Source organism: Pleurodeles waltl, chromosome 1_1, assembly GCF_031143425.1.
Source record: "Pleurodeles waltl isolate 20211129_DDA chromosome 1_1, aPleWal1.hap1.20221129, whole genome shotgun sequence".
Lineage (NCBI taxonomy): Eukaryota > Metazoa > Chordata > Amphibia > Caudata > Salamandridae > Pleurodeles > Pleurodeles waltl.
In genome coordinates, this window is record NC_090436.1 from 8,923,126 (window position 1) to 8,941,455 (window position 18,330).

The 18,330-nt window shown below is 46.7% G+C and overlaps 1 protein-coding gene across 2 annotated transcripts in view; it reads left to right on the forward strand.

The window, feature by feature from the left end:
- Positions 1-17,993, forward strand: part of INO80B (INO80 complex subunit B) — a 57,367-nt gene extending 39,374 nt beyond the window's left edge. For both annotated transcript variants that reach the window (XM_069205655.1, XM_069205647.1), the window contains one exon: positions 13,674-17,993. In XM_069205655.1, coding sequence (XP_069061756.1) covers positions 13,674-14,141 — 468 coding nt within the window. In that variant the 3' untranslated portion in view covers positions 14,142-17,993. The remainder of the gene's footprint in view (positions 1-13,673) is intronic.
- Positions 17,994-18,330: the final 337 nt, after the last annotated feature.

An 18,330-nucleotide genomic window follows, 5' to 3' on the forward strand; every position in this document is an offset into this window, starting at 1 on the left:
CCAGCGACCTCTGAAGGCTCAGAGGACTGCCCTGACCCCCAGGACCAAGAAACTCCTGTGAACAGCGGCTCTGCTCAAAAACAGCAACATCTTTGCAACAAAGAAGCAACTTCCAAAGAACTCACTCTTCCTGCCGGAAACGTGAGACTTCACACTCTGCACCCGGCTCGAGATCCAGAGAACCAACATCACAGGGAGGACTCCCCGGCGACTCCCCTGTGAGTAGCCTGAAATTACCCCCCCCCCCCCTCCTGGACTCCCACAGCAACGCCTGCAGAGAGAATCCAGAGGCTCCCCCTGACCGCGACTGCCTGTAACAAGGGACCCGACCCGACGCCTGGACCAAGCACTGCACCCGCACCCCCCATGACCAGAAGGAACTTCAGTACAGGAGTGACCCCCAGGCAACCCTCTCCCTAGCCCAGGTGGTGGCTATCCCGAGAAGCCCCCCCCCGTGCCTGCCTGCACCGCTAGAGTGGCCCCCGGGTACCTCTATTGTTTCCTACCTAGAACCCGATGCCTGATTTGCACACTGCACCCGGCCGTCCCTGTGCCACTGAGGGTGTGATTTGTGTGCCTACATGTTCCTCAAATGTTTAAAAAGTAGAAGCAGTGGGGCGTGGCCAAGATGACAGACGGGTGAGACATGATTACCTGTCCCTCCCTCCCTGCCATACTAAAGTCTTTCAGTGCGCCCTGTCTGACGAGTGCAGCAAGCCCGTGTGGAAGCGGGGGATGATAGCACATGACCCGGAATCGTTAGAAGTGCATGGAGGCTTGGAGCCTTGGACTCTGTGCACACTATCTCTCACTTTGAGATAGTATATACAGAGTCAACTTCCTACACCACTTCCCCACACGGGTGCCCCTTTCAGCCAGCAGACGACCACGGGCCACGCCTATCATTCCAGGTCTCTCCCAGCACCGATCCAGGCCCCCACTTTTGGCGGCAAGGCTGGAGGAGATAATTAGGAAAACAAGGAGGAGCCACTCACCAGTCAGGACAGCCCCTAAGGTGCCCTGAGCTGAGGTGACCCCTGCCTTTAGAAATCCCCCATCTTAGTTTTGGAGGATTCCCCCAATAGGATTAGGGATGTGCCCCCCTCCCCACAGGGAGGAGGCACAAAGAGGGTGTAGCCACCCTCCAGGACAGTAGCCATTGGTTACTGCCCTCCCAGACCTAAATACACCCCTAAATTTAGTGTTTAGGGGCACCCCAGAACCCAGGAAATCAGATTCCTGCAACCTGAACTACAAAGGAGGACTGCTGACCTACAAGCCTGCAGAGACAACGGACGACGACAACTGCTTTGGCCCCAGCCCTACCAGCCTGTCTCCAGAGTCGAAAACCTGCAACCAGCGACACATCCAACAGGGACCAGCGACCTCTGAAGGCTCAGAGGACTGCCCTGACCCCCAGGACCAAGAAACTCCTGTGAACAGCGGCTCTGCTCAAAAACAGCAACATCTTTGCAACAAAGAAGCAACTTCCAAAGAACTCACTCTTCCTGCCGGAAACGTGAGACTTCACACTCTGCACCCGGCTCGAGATCCAGAGAACCAACATCACAGGGAGGACTCCCCGGCGACTCCCCTGTGAGTAGCCTGAAATTACCCCCCCCCCCCTCCTGGACTCCCACAGCAACGCCTGCAGAGAGAATCCAGAGGCTCCCCCTGACCGCGACTGCCTGTAACAAGGGACCCGACCCGACGCCTGGACCAAGCACTGCACCCGCACCCCCCATGACCAGAAGGAACTTCAGTACAGGAGTGACCCCCAGGCAACCCTCTCCCTAGCCCAGGTGGTGGCTATCCCGAGAAGCCCCCCCCCGTGCCTGCCTGCACCGCTAGAGTGGCCCCCGGGTACCTCTATTGTTTCCTACCTAGAACCCGATGCCTGATTTGCACACTGCACCCGGACGTCCCTGTGCCACTGAGGGTGTGATTTGTGTGCCTACATGTGCCGCACCCCCCCCCCCAGTGCTCTACAAAACTCCCACCTTCTGGCATTCTGGAACCGGAGCACCCCTGTTCTCCATAGGTGCCTATGTATTTTGGACACCTCTTTGACCTCTGCACCTGACCGGCCCTGAGCTGCTGGTTTGGTAACTTTGGGGTTGCCTTGAACCCCCAACGGTGGGCTGCCTACGCCCAGGAACTGAGACTTGTAAGTGTCTTACTTACCTCACAATCTAATCTTTACTTACCTCCCCCAGGAACTGTTGATTGTTGCAGTGTCCACTTTTAAAATAGCTTATTGCCATTTTAACAAAGACTGTATACGTTATTGCTCTGATTCGAAGTTCCTAACTTACCTGTGTGGAGTACCTTGCATTTTATGTATTTACTTCAAATCTTGAGCCTTAGGTTCTTAAAATAAACTAAGAAAATATATTTTTCTATTAAAAAAACCTATTGGCCTGGAGTAAGTCTTTGAGTGTGTGTTCCTCATTTATTGCCTGTGTGTGTACAACAAATGCTTAACACTACCCTCTGCTAAACCTACTGCTCGACCACACTACCACAAAATAGAGCATTAGAATTATATAATTTTGCCACTATCTTACCTCTAAGAGGAACCCTTGGATTCTATGCACACTGTTACTTATTTTGAAATAGTATATACAGAGCCAACTTCCTACAGGCGGGCATCTCCACTAGCTGGGATGCCCTGGGGTGCTGTAACAAAAGGCATGAGCCTTTGAGGCTCACTGCCTGGTGTTACAGGTCCTGCAGGGGGAGGTGAGAAGCACCTCCACCCAGTACAGGCTTTGTTCCTGGCCACAGAGTGACAAAGGCACTCTCCCCCATGTGGCCAGAAACTTGTCTGGTTGTGGCAGGCTGGCAGAAACTGGTCTGCCTAGCACTAGGAGTTGGACTGGTATTCAGGGGGCATTTCTAATATGCCCTCTGGGTGCATTTTACAATAGATCCCACACTGGCATCAGTGTGCATTTATTGTTCTGAGAAGTTTGATACCAAACTTCCCAGATTTCAGTGTAGCCATTATGGAACTGTGGAGTTTGTGTTTGACAAACTCCCAGACCATATACTCTTTATGGCTACCCTTCACTTACAATGTCTAAGGTTTTGCTTAGACTCTGTAGGGGCATAGTGCTCATGCACATATTCCATCACCTGTGGTATAGTGCATCCTGCCCTAGGGCTGTAAGGCCTGCTAGAGGGATGACTTACCTATGCCACAGGCAGTGTGAGGTGGGCATGGCACTCTGAGGGTAGTGCAATGTCGACTTACTCATTTTCTTCCCACAAGCACACACAAGCTGTGAGGTAGTGTGTATGTGTTGAGTGAGGGGTCCCCAGGGTGGCATAAGACATGCTGCAGCCCTTAGAGACCTTCCCTGGCATCAGGGCCCTTGGTACCAGGGGTACCATTTACAAGGGGCTTATCTGGGTGCCATGGCTGTGCCAATTGTGGGAACAAAGGTACAGTTTAGGGAAAGAACACTGGTGCTGGGGCCTGGTTAGCAGGGTCCCAGCACACTTTCAGTCATAACTGGCATCAACAGAAGGCAAAAAGTCAGGGGGTAACCATGCCAAGGAGTCATTTCTTTACAAGTGGGCTCTGCTTGGTGCCTGTTAGCATACCAGAGGTATGAGGAGCTGCACGAGGGTGGCGGAGTAAGGGCAATGACTGTGCGGGGCTTCGGCAGAGCTCCCTGCAGGTCCTGCATGTGGCAGCCTTTGCTGGGGCATACTGCTCGGGGTCTCGCTCTGCTCCGCCCCTCGAGCGCGGAGCAGAGAAGGACTGGCGTGCGGCTACAAGTGAAGACCAATGCACTGTCGCTCTGTGAATGGGGCATTGAGCGCGGCAATGGAACTGCCCCAACAGTTGTGACGGGCTAGAGCACCCTGGGGCCCCACAGAAAAAGGACTGGTAATCGCTGAACGAGACGATGCCTAGGGATCTCTGTTCGCTGCAGACGCCCAACAGCAGCTTGGCGCTACCCCTAGTCCCTGGGGGACTGCGCTGGGTCTTTTAAGCACCCGGCTCTTTCTGCCTTTTGTGGGGCGGCTTAGTAGTATGAGGAAGGCGCTGCTGGGCCTGTCCCAACCCTCCCCCCCTCATTTCCCCCAGTTGACAATGCAAAGTAGCTGCCTTTGGGATGCCTGAGGGGGGGCTGCATAGATCTGTTACCCCCAGTGCCCTTCTCCTTGATGCTTTTCGACTGCCTGAGCCTTTCCTAGTGTTTCTCGTATCTGTAAAAAACTGTAAACTGTAAACTTCGTACTTGTATAGCACACTACTCACCCGTTAGGGTCTCAAGACGCTGTACGCATACCGCTGTGGAACCCCTCCTGGCTTTTCCCTGTGAGGTGCCCACTCCAGGTGAAGCCAGGCATCCCAGCGCTGTTGGGTCGTTGTGGAGATTAAGCAAGCTATTGCCCAGAGTTACAGAGTGGGACCCATGAATTAGATTAGGCACCGATGCGAGAATTATCAGGTCCGAGGAAATTGAGCCCAAGACCTGCGGAGGCAGGAATTGAACCCTGGTCCCGGGCCAGATTTCTGCATCAGGGTCTGCCGCTCTAACCATTGAGCCACACTTCTCCACTATCTGGCATACGATGGACACTGTGCCCCTGTAGGGGTTGTTGACTGCGGCCCTCTCTTGGTGACCTATGCCCTGGGTGCGTGGAGGAGTGGGCCAGCAGTGAGCCCTGCACTGTATCGGAGGGACAGTGAGGAGCAGAGGCCCCAGTGACACTTTCTGGTCCACGTGCTGGCCTACTGCGGCCATCTGATCACCCTGCTTAGGGGTACCTGTGGTGAACTGTGGGAGCCATATTAGCGAGCTGAAGCAAGAAGGACCGGTGCCTCCGGGACATGCTGACAAAAACACCAGGTAGCACCAAAGGTGAGAAAACAGACATGGAACATTCCCTGGACACGGAAGGCACTAAGATCCCAGTAATGCGCTCCTTTTTGGAGGCACGGTGTAGGAAGCTGGCTCTGTATATACTATTTCAAAGTGAGAAATAGTGTGCACAGAGACCAAGGGTTCCCCTTAGAGGTAAGATAGTGGCAAAAGTAGATAATTCTAATGCTCTATTTTGTGGTAGTGTGGTGGAGCAGTAGGCTTATCAAAGGAGTAGTGTTAAGCATTTGTTGTACACACACAGGCAATAAATGAGGAACACACACTCAAAGACTTACTCCAGGCCAATAGGTTTTTATATTGAAAAATATATTTTCTTAGTTTATTTTAAGAACCACAGGTTCACAATGTACATTAAACACTTTAAATGTAAGGTACTTTAATTGGATACTTTAGGAACTTTGAATGGAAACAATATAATGTACAGTCTTTGTAAAAATGGCAATAAGCTATTTTCAAAGTGGACACTGCAAAAATCAACAGTTCCTGGGGGAGGTAAGTAAAGATTAGATTAGGAGGTAAGTAAAACACTTCTAAGTCTCAGTTCTGGGGCATAGGCAGCCCACCGTTGGGGGTTCAAGGCAACCCCAAAGTTGCCACACCAGCAGCTCAGGGCCGGTCAGGTGCAGAGGTCAAAGAGGTGCCCAAAATACATAGGCACCTATGGAAAACAGGGGGTGCTCCGGTTCCAGTCTGCCAGCAGGTAAGTACCTGCATCCTTGGGGGCGGGGGAACCAGGAGGGGGTTTTGTAGAGCACTGGGGGGGACACAGGTAGGCACACAAAACACACCCTCAGCGGCACAAGGGCGGTCGGGTGCAGTGTGCAAAGCAGGCGTCGGGTTTCAGGTAGGAAACAATTGCGGGGTCCCGGGTGTCACTCTAACGGTGCAGGCAGGCACAGGGGAGGCTTCTCGGGACAGCCACCGCCTGGGCTAGGCAGAGGGTCGCCTGTGGGTCACTCCTGCGTCAACGTTCGGTTCCTTCAGGTCCTGGGGGCTGCGGGTGCAGTGTTGGTTCCAGACGACGGGTCCCTTGTTACAGGCAGTCGCAGTCAGGGGGAGCCTCTAGATTCTCTCTGCAGGTGTCGCTGTGGGGGTTCAGTGGGGTCGTTTCTGGTTACTCACGGGCTTGCAGTCGCCGGGGAGTCTTCCCTGAGGTGTTTGTTCTCTGGATCTCGAGCCGGGGGCGTCGGGTGCAGAGTGTGAAGTCTCATGCTTCTGGCGTGAAACGTGCAGTCTTTAGAAGTTGCTTCTTTGTTGCAAAGAAGTAGCTGGTTTTGAACAGAGCCGCCGTTCACGGGAGTTTCTTGGTCCTGTAGTCCAGGGCAGTCCTCTGAGGCTTCAGAGGTCGCTGGTCCCTGTCGGATGCGTCACTGGAACTTTTGAAGTTGGAAACAGGCCGGTAGGGCTGGGGCCAAAGCAGTTGTTGTCTTCCTCCTTCTCTGCAGGCTTGAAGGTCAGCAGTCCTTCTTGTTTCTTCAAGTTGCAGGACTCTAGTTTCCTAGGTTCTGGGGTGCCCCTAAATACTGAATTAAGGGGTGTGTTTAGGTCTGGGAGGGCATTAGCCAATGGCTACTGTCCTTGAGGGTGACTACACCCTCCTTGTGCCTCCTCCCTGTGGGGAGGGGGGCACATCCCTAATCCTATTGGGGGAATTCTCCAAACTCAAGATGGAGGATTTCTCAAGGCAGGGGTCACCTCAGCTCAGGACACCTTAGGGGCTGTCCTGACTGGTGGGTGACACCTTGTTTTTCTCATTAGCTCCCCTGGACTTGCCGCCAAAAGTGGGGGCTGTGTCCAGAGGGGCGGGCATCTCCACTAGCTGAAGTGCCCTGGGGTATTGTAAAATGAAGCTTGAGCCTTTGAAGCTCACTGCTAGATGTTACAGTTCCTGCAGGGGGGAGGTGTTAAGCACCTCCACCCAGTGCAGGCTTTGTTTCTGTCCTCAGAGCACAAAGGCTCTCACCCCAGGGTTGCAGAAACTCGTCTCTCAGCAGCAGGCTGGCACAGACAAGTCAGTCCTGCACTGAAGGATTGGGTAAAATACAGGGGGCATCTCTAATATGCCCTCTGTGTGCAATTTTTTTATAAATCCAACACTGGCATCAGTGTGGGTTTATTATTCTGAGAAGTTTGATAACAAACTTCCCAGTATTCAGTGTAGCCATTATGGAGCTGTGGAGTTCGTTTTTGACAAATACCCAGACCATATACTTAATATGGCCACACTGTACACTTGCAATGTCTAAGAATAGACTTAGACACTGTAGGGACATATTGCTCATGCAGCTATGCCCTCACCTGTGGTATAGTGCACCCTGCCTTAGGGCTGTAAGGCCTGCTAGAGGGGTGACTTACCTATGCCACAGGCAGTGGGATGTGGGCATGGCACTCTGAGGGGAGTGCTATGTCGACTTAGTCATTTTCTCCCACCAGCACACACAAGCTGTGAGGCAGTGTGCATGTGTGCTGGGTGAGGGGTCCCCAGGGTAACATAAGACATGCTGCAGGCCTTAGAGACCTTCCCTGGCCACAGGGCCCTTCGTACCAGGGGTACCACTTACAAGGGGGACTTATCTGTGTGCCAGGGCTGTGCCAGTTGTGGAAGCAAAGGTACAGGTTTAGGGAAAGAACACTGGTGCTGGGGCCTGGTTAGCAGGATCCCAGCACACTTTCAATCATATCTGACATCAACAAAAGGCAAAAAGTTAGTGGGTAACCATGCCAAGGAGGCATTTCCGTACACTTACTCTCACGGGAGTTCCGAGAGCTAACTTGCCCGTCCTACCTACGACTCCTCCGCTTGATCCCTAATGAAACACCCGGGGTGCTAGGAGAGGGGGTCATTAGCCAGCAGTCCCTACAGCCTGAGTGAGTCCTTTGCCTTTTGACCGTTCAATACGCTACACACGCTGGGGGAAAGAGGGGCGGGGGAGGTTTGGGGTTGTTTATTTTTTAGGTTGATTTGGTATTCTGATTACTATGCCTGTCTTTCACTGCCGGCCCCAGGATTGTAGGAATATAGCTGTGTACTTCATGTGGCTGGTTTTGATCTCATACTCAACGGGCCCTTGGAGTTGAAGGCAAGACACTGTGTTTTGTGGATACTGATGATAATATACTTAATAAAAAAAGAATTGTTCCATAAAGAGTAGAAGCATGAAGAAGTGAGCACAGTTTTGTGGGTGTTGAAGCAATGATCCCCCAAAGCTTTGATCTTAGCTGCTAAGGTTTAAAAAGGGTCTGGAATTGCAGGAATTAGTCACAAGTTCAGCCGAGTTGTTTCATTCCAGCTGTCCTTGTCCTTGCTCACTTTTGTTTGTCTACAATTTTAAGATATTGTGATTTGTCCGTTACTAAAAGCATAGCAGACAGCTCCTCATGTTGGCAATTAAAGTAGGTCTCAACTAGTCCAGTTGGACAATCAATTGAGTGTTATCCTACAAGAGTGCAAGACATCTGAAAATGTCGCAGATAGTTTGCAAGTTGCTCAGTTTCAACTCTTACTGAGATTTTGCCTTAAACTGGCAGTAACACATTGTAAGGGAGCTTTGTAAGCTTTGATTTTAGGCCTCACCTAAAAGAAAGACCTACTGTGGGCCTACCAAGAAATTAGTGGACTCAGCCTGCCCATTCCTTACCATTGGTGGGTTTCATTGCCACTCATTTGTCTGCTTCTTATTCATTAGTTTGCCTTCCTCTTCCTTGTGTTTGTCCCTCCCCTGGAGCTTAGCTTCTTTATAATTCTTTTGGTTAGCTGACGTAAATCTCCTTTCACTGCTCTCTTGTAGGGAACTTTTTTTTCCTTTTTGGTTATGCATTTCATGAAAGTGCATGTGTTATCCAGCTCTCTTTCCCGTTCTTCTCCAGCACACCCTTGTGTTGCTCTCTCCCTCGCGTGATTCTCCACCTCACTGTTTCTCTCCTCTCCCCTCTCACTCCTCCATCACCCCACACTGGCTTTTTTATTTAAAATATTTTATTATTTTGGAGGGACGCTTATCTAATTACTTTCAACTAGTGTGCCTATAAAAAAAAAACACAAAAAAAACACTTTGCTCTATTTCCCTTTTTTTTTTCTTTTTTTTCTGTGATTTGTAAATTTAAAAAAAATACCACCTATGAGATGATGCTGTGGACTGTACAGAGCACACCAGCAAAAACGTTTTTGCCCATGCTTTTCAGCTTTGCCGAAAGACATTGGCAACACCAGTAAGTCCTAAAGGTGAGATCTGTTGGCTTTGCCAATGCTCGTTTTAGTAGGGGCAGCTACAACCCAGGTTTTCCAATTGGCATGATGCTGATCCAGAACAGAGGAAAATATTGCCAACCTTAGTATAAGAGGAAGGGCTGGACGATAGATACTGAGTAGTTGTTGCTTGGAGATCAGATTTGATTTTTGAGAATATTTTTCACATTTCTGTAGCATGAACTAGTGAAAAAGATGGTCAGATGTCAGTAGGAGAGGACTGCCAATATGACGGTAAGGGGTGCTGACAACATAAAGGTTTTAGTAAATATTCTGTAGTTTGGCTGTGAAATAAAATCTGTGAGGTATTCACAGAAGGTTTGAGATACCAATATTTTTGAAGGAAAACTGGGAAGCTTAACAAAAGATTTCAATGACTGAAATAGGTTATGAAAATACGTTCATCACTGGTATAGGCAGGACCACAAGTAAGTCAGTTGGCGTTAAAGAGCCATTTTTGTAAAGTTCCTAGTTGTGTTTTGTAGTGGAGAGCATCATCCACTGAATAAGACCAGTGGCATTTCTGCTCCATCCATCTCATAACGAGGAGTTATTTTTTAAGTAGTATGTTAACTGTTTAGTGTGTGTTTTTGTGGTTTTGTTTTCTAGGTGGGTAAGGGATGCCTTAAAATCTATACAGCATTCTTAATTAAAATCAGTCAGTTTGTAGTACTTGCGAGTAGTGCTTAGTAGCTGCCTCGCGACTAGAATTCCGATATGGAAGGGTCTGCTAGGCGGTGGACGGGCGTGATTCAAAGGGCGAGGACGGTTGCGTGGATTTGGAGCAACCATGCCCTGTCACGCTCAAAGAGATTTGTGCTGATTAACTTAACTGTGAATAAAAGCATATTGAAGCTTACCGCGCTCCATTCCACTTCATTGTGGCGACGAAGATGGGATTTCTTCGAGTGTAGCAGGCCCACGCATCAGCGGCGAAGCGGCTAAAATACTACGTCGCCTCAAGAGTCTTTCTCCTTGCCAAGCAGGATCTATGGTGGACCTTGTCCTGCTCCAGTGACGACAAGCGTTTCCCTTCAGGGCATGACGTGCTGAAAAACAATTTACAGCACCTCGGGGAGTGGTTCGGTTCTCCGGTGTTATTTCCACTGGCTGTAAAAAAATAAAAAAACACCTTATTGCTCGCATCAGATGTGGAAAGGCTCCACTCGCTACACAAACAAAGGTATGGCATCTCGGAGGAGTGGTTCATTTCTCTAGTGCTACTTCCTCTGAATGGAAAAAACACTATAACTCCCATTGGACTTGGAAAGAACACATGTAGCAATTTGGATGCTCTATTTATTTATTTAACAGTGCAGCCATCTAAGAGGCAATAAGGACTGCTTGGACTATATATTTAATCATTACAACAAAGAACGCTACATTTTGTTTTCTGTTTCTTAGGGTTTTTGTGTGTTTTTTATTTGAATTACTATCGTTTGTCAATATATTTTTGGGGGGTGCACCATGCAATCGGTTTTGCCTCCACCGCCATTTCTAGAGAGCCCTGGCGAACCACATATAGTTTGGAAGCAATGGTATGATGCCTTCGAGACGTACTTAGGGGCAATAGGAGCATCACGGTACAGACCAGAACGTAAAAAAGTGTCGTCTTCTGCATTACATTGGTTTCGAAGGGAGGGCTATTTTCAAGCACCTACCGGACTTACAATTGGATGATGGTGAAATGTATGAGTACGAGATAGCAGTGAAGAAAATGAGCAACAGGTTTGATGCACCTCCCAGCTTAGTGGTGGCTAGGCACAAGTTTTTTTAAAGAGAACAACGTTCTGGTGAAGATGTAGACACTTATATTTCGGCGTTGCGTCTTCTGGCTGCGGAATGTCAGTTTGGAAAGCTGGGTGATCAACTCATCAGAGACCAATTTATTTGTCAAGGGACAGATAAATCTATCAGACAGAAGTTGTTATTGTTGGACAATCCAACATTGATGGAAACAATAAGAATTGCAAAGAGAATCAAATCTTCTATCAAGTCCTCTAGAGAAATAGAATTGGCAACGGCTAGCAGAGTTAATGCTGTCATTAACAAAGATGAATAAAGGGCAACGGTCAAATCAAGCGGACAGAAAAACAATAAGTTTGCCAATTCTAACTTTTTTTTCAAACAAAGGAATGTTTGTTTTAGATGTGGATATGCGCTTCATCAAAAAGGGTTTAAGAGTTGCCCTGCATGGAATATCCAATGCAGGAGCTGTGGCAAAGGTGGGCATTTTGCTAAAGTGTGTCAGGGTGGAAAACAAGAGTCTGACATGACGGTGATGGAAGAGAATGAAGAAGCTGTTGAGCACCTCATGGGAGAGGTTCAGGATATTGTTTTAGTTGTTGATGGTGGAGTGGTTAAATCTGGTGATCCGGATAATTGTGTGAATCCTTATGTGTGCATAAGAGTAGGAGACAAATCTTTGGGCCTGCTGGTGGACTCAGGGGCTAGGATCACCATGATTACCCAAGACTTGTTCAAGGAGAATTAGGAAGAGCGAGCCCTTGAGCCACCGGACAGGGCTTCAGTGTCCTATGAAGGGAGGAAGATTGAGCTTCAAGGTTTTTTTGAGGACATTCTTGAGTTTAGGGGGAGACGTATACATGGGAAGATCTATGTTTCGGCAAGAGGGTTGAACATTTTAGGTTGGTTCCATCAGGGTCTGTTTGGAATGGTTTTGGGTACGTCTGATCAGGTTGCAGTGATTAGAGAAACGGAGGAGATTGAAGGTCTTCCCAACAAGTTCCCTAAAGTCTTTTCAGGAGAATTGGGAAAGCTGAAAGGTTTTAAACATAAGATAAAAGTGAAAATGAATGCCGCCCCAGTCAAACATAAAATTAGGTCTGTGCCTTTCAGTGTGAGAGAAGATTTGGAAAGGGAATTGAAAGTTTACAGAACAAAGGGATTATAGAACCCATTGAATCCTCTTTATGGCTTTCTCCATTGGTAGTGGCTAGGACAAAAAATGGGGAATTGAGAATTTGTGTGGACCTGGAAGCGCTCAACAGAGAGATATGGGTGGACTCACATCCCTTACCTAATATTAGTGAGCTCCAGAAAGTTTGACATGTGCCTCTCACCTCTTAAGTCATCAGTAATCATTGACAGTAAACTGTGAACAGCTACAATGAGAAATTATGTCTTGGTGAATGCAAGATGTTTTTCTGACTTCCTTACCATATGTACATCTGTTGTTTGACTATAACCAATATGTTTAATAAAAATATATTTGCTATTTAAAACAGCTTTGAAATAGTATCCTCAGAGGTTTATCAACTGTATTGAAACCCAAAAAGATACATTGAAAAGAAAGTCAGATAGCATGTTAGCAGCGAAATGTTAATCACGTTTTCCTGACCAGCGGGTGTCAAAAGAGTGTCTGGCATGCATCCTCTGACAAAGGCAGGAGCCGTTAACTAGATGATGTAGACTATATGATTCCACGAAGTTAAAAAAAACCTGTGCAGCGGGGTCTGCTTGGCTGGCTACATGAAAGTTGAAGTCACCCATGACAGTAGACCTGGCGATATAGTCATTGTAAACAGGACAGATTATGAAAAAGAAGTATGTAGACAATTGCTTGATGTCTCTTGTTATGTCCAACTGGGTAATAATCCTACCCCTGGAATTCGTACCATGCTTAACTCTGAGTTGAAATTATGGCATTAAAATGAATCATTGCTGGATGAGGAATGCCTTTGAAAATTGTGAAACCCAGGTACTTTCCTCCATGCAGGCCTCGGGTATTAGTGGACCAACTGAGAGAATTTCTGAATTTGTGGATGTATTTCTACGTCCATGTGCACTCAATGTTCCATCTTTCATTAGGAACGCCAAACATGTCTTTAGTCTTTTATATGACATCACCTGGGAACAAGGAATAATAGTAGCCACTCTAGTCGTGGTTTTACTATACACAAACATACATGATTTTGGAATATTGGTAGTGGAATGCTTTCACACTTGAAGTTCTCTTGATCTCTTGGCACACACACACTTGCATGATTTCAAATATAATTCCAAGAGTTCCTTGAAAACAGTGTCTCCATGCACAATGGTCAATGGTACCTTCAACTGTGCAGGACCGCCATGTGCTCCAGATTTGCCCCCTTGTACGTGAACCTATTTATGGGTTGGTGTTAGATGAGACATGTCTGGGGCCCTGGTGATCCAAAGTGGATTAATTATATATACTTTATTTTGGAAGATTCATAGATATCATCTTAATTATATTTAGACTGGACAAAGGCTTTGGATGAACGGATTGCGTTTGTAGTCTACTTGAACTCCAATTTACATAATTTTGGTGTTACTTTCAAAATATTTTTTTTCTCAAAAACAGAAATAAGTTCTAGACCATGTTGCAAGTTTGACGACATTCAGGAATGAATGAGTCATCAAGGAAGCTGAAGCTGGTGTTAGGAATTTAACATGGCTCTGGCGACAAGTGTCATTTTTCTCACTAATGCTGATGTTCTCCTGCACAACAAGTAACTTGTGGATCATGTTTTCTTTTCTAGAAAGCCCTCTTGCAGAAGCAACAGAGCCTGCCACCCCCTGTGCCTGAGGCGCCCGTCGTCTTTAAGCCAATGGAGATGACTCAGGAGATGCTGGTGAAGAGAGAAGAACGGGCACGCAAGCGGCGGCTCCAAGCAGCCAAGAAAGCAGAAGAGAACAAAAACCAGACCATCGAACGCCTGACTAAGACCAACAAGGCAAAGGTGAAGACTATGCGTGAACGGAGGTCCAGGCAGGCCCTGTGCCCTATGATCCGTTTCTCCAACACAGTAGAACAAATCGCAGTTTCTTTCCCTCTTGGTGTGCCTTGTCCTGTCCCTTCTGCACCATTGTCTGCTCCACCAGCTCCTGTCCTGTGCGGGGTGAGCGGCTGTACAAGTGCCAAGAAGTACTCTTGTTCAAAGACTGGTGTGCCCTTGTGCAGCCTAGAGTGCTATCGAAAGAACTTACAGCTTCAGCCCTGTGGGTGACAGTAGGCACAAAGCAAGCCGCCGGAGCACTTATGGATGCACTCCAAACCAATGTGCAAATAGACTTTCTTTTAGTTTGTAAAGCATATTCTGATGAGTTTGTTTCAAAATGCTCAGTATCTCTCACTGCTTCATCATGAAATGATGGCAGTGGGCTTCAAGACGAACTTGGGTGAGTTTGTTTCAAAATGTTTAACTTTGCGTACATCATTTTGGCCTTTACAGAGGTGTTGAATTCACTGCAATTAAGTTGCACAACCAAACTCCATGAGGAGTTACAGATTATTGTTGAATGTCTAAAAATATAAAAAAATAGATTTTTAGGACAAAAACAGTGCTTCTGAAAAGAAAAAAATATTCTTATGCTACTAATGGTCAAATCCCTATTGTTCAGCCACATTATTACTTCAGCAACTATATTTGCTTCCCAAAGAGAGCTGAGTGCATGATGAGGAAGTGAACCGGCGATTGCTGCCAGCAGCTGCACCGATGCCAACAAGTTAGATCAGTTTCCTGCAGCAATGCAAGAGTTTATGGCCTTACCGGCAGAGGATATTTCTAGAGATGCCAGTATTAGCACGTGACTCAGCAAAAGCGCCCACAAGTCTAGTTGGCACCGCCAGCATTTGGCACGGGGCAGGTGACTTCCACAGATTGCTTGTCCAGGTCAGTTCACTGGTTCCATCAGTGCAAAAACTAGATTCCAACATCTGTGTTTTTGAGAAATATGACAATATAGGTACCAATAAGATGGTCATCAAACGATCCGTGCAGCTAAGTGACCGGTCCGATAAGTACTGTTTTATCAGTTGCTGATAGTAAGGTGTAGACTTCTGCACTGGCCCCATTACAGGTGACAACCGAAGAAGGCAAGTGTAGCCCTGAACAAGGTGGACAGATACCTAAAGCATGACTGTGAATAAGAAGTTGCACAGCTAACCAGTCTGTCTTTTCTGCCTACATTATGACACACCCAGAGCCTGGATTTCAGCTTCTTAACATTAGGTTTCAGTTTTTGTCACTCTTACTTGTACTTGGAGATTTACTCATACTCTATTTTTTTTAAATAAATAAAAAATGTGCCGGGGAGACTTCTTCTGCTGAACAATTCTACCTGGTGTTGTGTTTACTCAAATGAGTTTTAATGTCTATCGTATTTCTGTGTACATTCTTCTCCCCAGTTCTCACAAGTTCGAATTCCAGAGCTTCCACTCATAGGCCCTCCGTTTAAGCTGGGTGTGTTTTAGTTCCCTGATTCACTCCACTTTTCTGCCATGTACATTTCCAGCTAGCCACAAATGTCCAGAACATACCTCGCTGGTGATGGGTACCTTGGTAAGAACTATGGTTTCACAGCTTGTTATACCTCGTCCTGTGTTGTTTTTTTATCATTCCTTTTGCTCTGCCCGATGCAATCTCACAGTTGCGTGATATAGACAAGCAAAGGAAATGGCATGTGTACAATTGCCATAAAGCAGACAAAACACTGGGTTGTAGAAAGAGCCTTTGTCTGTGAGCTTGCTAAGTAATTTCAGGTGGAGATGGGAGTACCGAATAACAGGGCCAAAGTGGTGTCTTGCGTACTATATCAAATATATCCAAGACCTCTTTCAAGAGAGGGCTGTTGGCTTTGGTCAAGATCATGTCCTTCTTACCATTTAATAAGTTGAGTCTTGTCTGTCAATAATTGGGACCATTTAATTTATGAGTTATAATATGGATCCTGTTTATCCATGTGGTACTTTACACAAGCGGCAAACTGCTCCACAGCACACATGGAAGGCTTTGCATGGGCTTGTTGTTCAAATTTATTTTCCTGACTCTTTCTCCTGGCTTTGGAAGTTTTATCACGATTGACTCCCAAAGTCACCAAGTGCTGTTCTGTTAACCTGGGGTTTGTGGTTGGTTTTCACCCTGTAGATATAATGCAGAGTATGTTCTAGGTCTCGGACAAACACGAGAAAGTCCTGTTTAATAAGGCGAGTGCTTCATTCATCAGCTATCTATGTTCTTAAGGCAAAGGACCTGTTCCATTCTGCACTTCAACACAGTGGGACAACTCCACCCTTAAACTACCAGAATTAGCATCTACTATTACCAGAGTCTTACTTCTGGCATCTGAGGGTGCCAAGCTGGAGCCCTTGACTGTGCCCCTCTGTACACGTCAATCAGTCTTCGGTTATTTACCCCCACATAAAATATCCATATTTTAAGCAGTGTACCCAAAGGATCAGTAAATGCTGCATAACCCTGACATCATACCATTCACATAGTGCACGCCTGATCCCCCTCCGTTGACAGTATGAGCTTGAGAGCAGCCCCCCAAAGTGTGGCCCAAACATTCAGCTTCCTTTCAAACATGCCCGACTTCTCTCAGTGGAAGTTACAGCCGGGACCTTTGCAGTCCCACATAAAACCTGACAGCACCGCAAACATTGTTTTGCATCATCCCCTATAAAGAGGCAGCCGAAAGGATCATTCCGAAGATCGCATACAGCTCTGGGTAGTTGATGCAAGGACAACAGGCGTAGTATTAAACCAGAGTATTTTTTGTAAGGTCAAAAAAATTAGTGGTATTGGGTTTGGTGGTAATCAGAGGACAAATGCAGAGTAGAGTTTATTGAAATTGTTCCCAAAGTCCTCCCTCACTCGTTGGTATTTGGAAAAGATGACTTGAGTACCAAATGCTTTGTAAGTGTTACCATTGTCATTACTAAACCCAACCGCGCTCCTTCAACTTTTCTTTGGATTCCATACTGCTTTGGATTGATGGTCTTCCTACTTCTCACATCCCAGGCCACGAATAAGAGCTGCGTGTTACTGGCAGCTCGTAAACAGTGCACCTTTAGACACCAGTACCATACGGAAACACCCACCAATACTGTGCAATTATAAGTGAATGCCCACTGCATGGGGAATAACCATGCACAATCATGCAGACTCAGTTTTTCCGAGTCGATTTATGCATGGGTTCGCCAATGTTACGTGGATTAAAGCTTCCATTGACCACCTAGTGGGAGCAGGTGGTGAATGGGAACGGGGGTGGGGAGGGTGTCAGTTGCCCAGAGACCCTCGGCCTGGGCCATAGGAGAGGGGGTGGCGCGGCGGGTGTTACGCCCAGGCTGCGCCACAGCCCCTCCCTAATTATCCTGCGATCTTCCTGACAGGTAAGATCAGGAAACAGTGGCTGGGCAGAGGGTATCACCCCCAATTTGTGATTGCTTCTAGTAGTAGGCAGAAGTCCTCTGAGTTCCCTCTCTGATGTCAGATTCGTAAGTAGAAGTGTAAACGTTTATAAAACCTTTGCTTCACCAAGAGACTACATACAACGGAAACCTACTTGTCCTGTAAATAAATATCCACTTGTCCTATTTGGTGCCATGTAATGCGTTCAAAAGTTATGGCAACATTCTTGTATCTTACTCTAGTTCAGAGGAAGGAACTCTGATGAATTGCTCAAGCAAGTTTACTTTTAAGCATTTATTCATTTTCACAAACATTACTGGAAGTAAACTCCGGTTCTTCCAGAGGCCCACGCCTTGGCGGCCAACTGAGACTCGAGGAGATCGGTCCCTAGTTTAACATTCTCCACTTCACCACAGTCTATAATTGTTTAGCAGGTGACTTCATTTCACTGTCCTGCAGTTTCCTCGTTTGGCATAATTATAAACGCATACTAAGTTGCTTCAGTAAACTCTGGGAAATTCTTGAAAATTGTAAATCTGTACCAGTGGAAGGTTCTAGACATTTAGGTGCAGTTTCCAGACTTTAGGAATGGGACACAAATTGTTTTTTTTACAATGCCTGTTTGTTTGATATTGATTAAATATTGCTATTGTGTCTTTTCTTTAATTTTACCATGCGTCAAACACATTTAATTTAATGAGCAGACTCTAAACCTCAGGTTTATTTTTCAAGTTGCAAATACATTTTGGGTGTAAATCCATTTTATTTTGAAGGCAAACAATCTTCACAGTAGTTTAGCAAAATTGGCTGCAATCTTCATGCACTTTTTTCAGGTCGCTAATATTTTTGGGTATATTCTCAAAATGAAACCGCCTTCCATTCTGCATGCATTAGCATTGAAAATAGGAGCATTCTGGGAGCATTATAAATAACCACAAATCACAAAACTTTGCAAATGTGTACACATTATTATATCTGCAATACTGTCAATAATGCAACCGTA